At 32.0% G+C, this 5,428-nt stretch overlaps 1 protein-coding gene across 1 annotated transcript; it reads left to right on the forward strand.

Annotated features, from left to right (window-relative positions):
- Positions 1-2,692: 2,692 nt before the first annotated feature.
- Positions 2,693-4,726, forward strand: LOC141393455 (histidine protein methyltransferase 1 homolog). The gene is made up of 3 exons (XM_073966443.1): positions 2,693-2,890; positions 3,737-4,145; positions 4,213-4,726. Exons 1-3 carry the CDS (start codon positions 2,808-2,810, stop codon positions 4,636-4,638), a joined length of 918 nt encoding a protein of 305 aa, XP_073822544.1. The 5' UTR covers positions 2,693-2,807; the 3' UTR covers positions 4,639-4,726.
- The last annotated feature ends 702 nt before the right edge of the window (positions 4,727-5,428 follow it).

Below are 5,428 nucleotides of genomic sequence, written 5' to 3' on the forward strand. Positions count from 1 at the left end.
GCGCGATCTCTTGTAAAATTCATAGGAAAAGATGTACTCCAACGGCAAATGTACTGTACATTTGTAGTGATTCAACTGCATCCGCGGATGCAAACTTTTTGCTTTTATTTTTTATTTTTATTTTATTGCAGAATTTAGAAATGCTCTTAATATAAAATAATATATATTTTTTAATATATTTGATTGTAAATATGTTAGTTTTGTAATGGAAATCGAGTATTATGTACGTTGCCAGATCGCCTCTATAATGCCATTTGGCGCAGAATTACTACAAATTTGAATAAAGATATTAATATCAAAAAAAATGTAGACATTCCTACCTTCATCCGCTCCTTTACGTGAGAGAATCTTCAAGTTTTACCACTTTTTACTCGAAAAGCGTTCCTTTACTTCAGACACCATACAATCCAAGTACATATGGGGAATTCCAAGTGAAATCGGACAGTTCGGAGAAAAGTAATTTTTGATTTCAATTGTTTTTGGTTCAATTTATGCTCCTAGCCAACAGAACATTTTGGTATATTTTAAAATTATTTTTTGACCAACGGTACAGAGATATCGCCTATTGAAATTATCGAATTTTTAAAGAACTATGTTCAAATAAATACTCGTTATTTCTTTAATATTGGTCCAAATGGGACCATCTTTTTTTTGATTTGTTTGTTTTTTTATCAGCTATCGAAAGAAATATTTGAAAGAAAAATGCACAGTGGGCTTCAATGCAATTTTCGAGATTTAATATTTAAAATCAATTTTTAAACATGATTGCACCCTTCGATTTTTTCCAAAAAAATTTATGTTAAACTACGTTCAATTACAAAAATTTTAAGCCCTATGTGGTAATGGGATTCGGACGATTACAATTTTTTCTGAATTTTTTAAAATTTGTCAATACAATTATTCCTTAATGCATTTGTCCAAAATTTGTGTTTCCTGTATTTTTGAAGCTAAGAGTACATATTTATCATTATATATTATATATTTATCATAAAAAATAGAAAAAAATCCACAGTGGACTTTAATGGAATTTTCGCTGATGCATTTTCAAAATCGAAATATGACGCAGTTTTAAAGATGTTTGAGATAAATTCATAAATATGAAATCAAAACAAATATTTATAAATGAAACTTTTAATTTTTTTAATAAAATAATAAATTTTGGACAAAGGTATAAAGGAAAAATTGTATTGACAAATTTTAAAAAATTCAGAAAAAATAGTAATCGTCCGAATCCCATTACCACATAGGGCTTAAAATTTTTGTAATTGAACGTAGTTTAACATAAAATTTTTTTGAAAAAATCGAAGGGTGCAATCATGTTTAAAAATTGATTTTAAATATTAAATCCCGAAAATTGCATTGAAGCCCACTGTGCATTTTTCTTTCAAATATTTCTTTCGATAGCTGATAAAAAAAACAAACAAATCAAAAAAAAGATGGTCCCATTTGGACCAATATTAAAGAAGTTATGAGAATTTCTTTGCATGTAGTTTTTACAGAATTTGACTTTTTCAAGGCGCGATATCTCTGGAACCGATAGTCAAAAAAAATTTGAAAATATACTAAAATGTTTTGTTAATCAGCAGCATCGCCACAGCAAAAAATAATGGAAATCAAAAACCTCATCTTGAAAAAGTGTCCGATTTCACTCAGAAATCCCCATATATACTATATGCTTCATACAGAGCATTACGCAATGTGGCGAATAAGTCGCTTATAGAATGTGCTAGGGGTAATGATAAAATTCTTGAGTGCAGTGGGTAGTATGTTGCACAACTGTGCCACACGAAACAGAAACGAACCATAAAAAAAATAAAAATTGTTAAACAACATCGATTTCTACCTCACAGTGAAGTCCCGGGCCTCACAAGAGTAATTTCATCGAAATTTTGGCATGAAATTATGCGTCTATAGATCGAGTTCCTAAGTCCCGGTCCACACTAGCGTGAATTTCATTAAAAAATTGTTCTTAAATCGAATTCCTCACTACAGCAATTTTATGATTTTACTCTACTATGGAGGTCGATGACCAAATGTCATAAAATTTTTTAATGAAATTCACTCTAGTGTGCACTCTAAAAGTTTCATGAAACAAAAAGGATTTTTTAGGGTTTCAACCCTTGGTATGACATCCTTTGTCATCCTTTACAGCTTTTAGCCTTTTTTCAAATTTCCATAGATTTTGCTGTTAATAAAAAAGTTCAAACGATAAACAAATTGAAAATGGTTAATGTGAACTCTACTGTTCCTGCGGTATGCAGTTATCTTGAAGAAATTCCCTATTGCTGAGGGTCAGGTATTTACCCAACATGTGTGGAAAGATTCGGAGAAACATAACTGTTTTGCGTGGTCTGACTGAGTTATTGACGAACCTAACTACAAGATGCTCTTTACAGCCATCTGCAACAAGCTTTTAAATCCATGTTGGTTCATAAAATCAGATCTGGCGCTCAATTCTGTTTCTATGAAAATGTGAAATGGAAACTTTTATAAAGGAGAACAATGTCAAATGAAAAAATTATAAAGGAAATATTTTTCATTTCAAATTTTCATAGAACAAAAATCCAGCCCCAGCTGATGTCATACATGTGAAAAAGCACCTATAAATTTATTAAAGTTTCAATGTCTAACATGTTCCCAACGAAAAAAGAAAAAGTCCAGTGTTGCCATACAATATGTTCTCAAAGTATTTAGCTTTTGTATAGGTTATGCGGCACGTGGAAAAAATGTAAACAAAACCCGGTAGTGATTTTTTGTCAACAATTGGAAAAGTTGAGAAAATAAAACACTGTAATAAAAAATAAATAATGTTTAAATTTGAGTTTAAAGTTGATGCAGAAACGAGTGATTCTCAGTTTGTCGACGATGTAGAATGCAAGAGATTGAAAAGGTTCGATTATTGGCTTAAGTCTAGTTTAGATATTGTTGCGCAGATCACGGGACTGTATAATTTTCTTGAGGGACGGACCCGGTTATTTGACGAAATTCCGGGTACAAACCCCTGGTTTGACCGACACTACAGAACCGATTCCTACAAATAACTATCCAACAAGTGGTCATACGATGGGATTATTTTCAGGTGTTATAAGCCAAAACCCATTTTTGGAACCGGATTTTTCCATAAACCCTCAAAAAATCGAAAATGGGTTCATTATGGGTGCTCGCTTAATGTATGCCAAATTATAGCATTCACTTTAACCTTTCCACAATGGTGCTATATGTTGTAATACTTGGGATCCAGAGATATGGCCCTTAGAATCTTGACAACCCCGTTTTTCTAAGTGAATATTTAGAGGAAAGTTTATAATGTAAAAGAACATTTTGTTCCCGTTCCCAAAATTTGCACCTGTCCAAAGGTGAAAGTCTTAAATGCCCGGCCGAAGTACGGCTATTTAGAAAAAACTTATAATTTAAAAGAAAATTTTGTTCCCGTTCCATAGATTTGCACCTGTCTATAGGAGAAAGTCTTAAATCCCCGGCCGAAGGCCGGCTATTTAAATAACAGTTTATAATTTATAAGAAAATTTTGTTGAATTTAGAACTTTAAAATTTTCCGTAGTCACCTATAATGTAAAGAATATCTGGATCTAGAGAAGGTATTTCAATCAGTGTAACAATATCTACCTCTGGAAAACAATTTTAAACAAATCGGAGAGTTTTTTACTAAACTAGAGTTGTTTCCGATTATTTGCCAACAAATATCTTGGTTTATTATTCCATTAATATCGTATTACAGTGCAACGGAAGATGATAAGGAAACAGATTGGTATGAATCCGAAGAAATAAAGCCATCGAAGGATGTTTTGGAAAACATAGATGTTTGCAAATTGAACTCTTTGGAGAAGGAATACAAAGGAGTTAAAGTACGCTATATGGTTTCCGGTTTCCTATTGGAAGACATAAAGAATAATGATGATGTTACAGATATAAAAAAGGCTGAAGACAATCACTCAGATCTTATGCCGGCTGTCTATGAAGGAGGTGCAAAAATATGGGAATGTACCGAAGATTTGTTGACGTACTTTGCCGAAAATCTATCGGCATCAGAATGGAAAGACAAATATGTATTGGATTTAGGATGTGGATCTGGGCTTTTGGGTATTTATGCATTCAACAATGGAGCTAAAGTTACATTTCACGACTATGTAAGCGAACAATTTTTTTAATGCTGTTTTCTAAAGCGCAATAGATAATTTACTCATTTTTTTTCAGAACAAGGATGTGCTAGAAAAAATTACAATACCAAATGTACTTCTAAATACTCTAGAAACCCCTGACGAAGAAGATGAAGAAATCTATAATTTTGGAAAAATGGAGGAGGATACCTGTTATTTTTCAGGTGATTGGGAAAAGTGGTGCAGCTCGAAAATATGTGACAAATCATACGATATTATTGTTACCTCTGAAACCATATATAATCCAGAGAATCAGCAGAAACTGCTGAATTGCCTGCATCATAAACTGAAGGTGGATGGAAAAGTGTATGTGGCTGCTAAGACATATTACTTTGGTGTTGGCGGAGGGCTGCGACAATTTGAAAAGTTAATTGAAAAAGATGAAAGATTTACGTACAAATCTTTGTGGTTGTCAACCGAAGGAGTTAATAGAGAAATTTTAGAATTAACGAGGAAGAGCTGATATTAACTTTAAATAAATTATAATTGTTTATATGTATTTTATTTTTGTTGTATAATAAATTTGTTTTTATACATATTTGAAAAACATATGAACAATAGTTTTTAACTCCACTAATTTGTTATTCTCAAACGATATGTTAACTCTTTTGTATGGGTTATTGTCAAAGAAAAGGGCTCTGCTATATTGCTTGTATTGAAGTTTAATAGTTTCCAAATCTTGACGGTTTAAAGTTTTTAAATTTGGTACGGCCATTCAGAACTATACTAAATGAAGCTTGACTGTGAAATCACAATCCATTTTGGAGTAACCCTCCCTTCCCATCAAATTTACATAAGTATGTATGCACTTTGTTAATGTATGATTTACTCAATTTATTGTTTCAATACATCGGTACCACTGACCCTGAATATAAACAGTAACGCCTAACGAGCGTAACGTGATTTGCTTCTCCCTTTAATGTAAATTGCAATATAAGTTTCTTCACCTCAACGAAATCATGTCGTAAACATGCAACAGCAAAGTACAACTAACCTACGACAATCACATTCTTTGGAGAGGGTTTGTAATTTTTAAGTGACATGATGTGGCACAGCGCTAAGAAAGCGTAACTATATTATGTTGTTACGAATCAGTGCATGTTGGGTTGGGCGAATGAATGAATGAATGTTAGATGATGTTTATGTTTAAGCACTTTATATAACCAATGAAGATAAATCTTAAACTTTTAATTCAGCATTTAGGATTAAAACCCCATTGAATTATTTCTTTAACTAAAAAGATATTCAGAATT

Source organism: Musca autumnalis, unplaced genomic scaffold (genome assembly GCF_047663935.1).
Source record: "Musca autumnalis isolate F117 unplaced genomic scaffold, ASM4766393v1 scaffold_2, whole genome shotgun sequence".
Lineage (NCBI taxonomy): Eukaryota > Metazoa > Arthropoda > Insecta > Diptera > Muscidae > Musca > Musca autumnalis.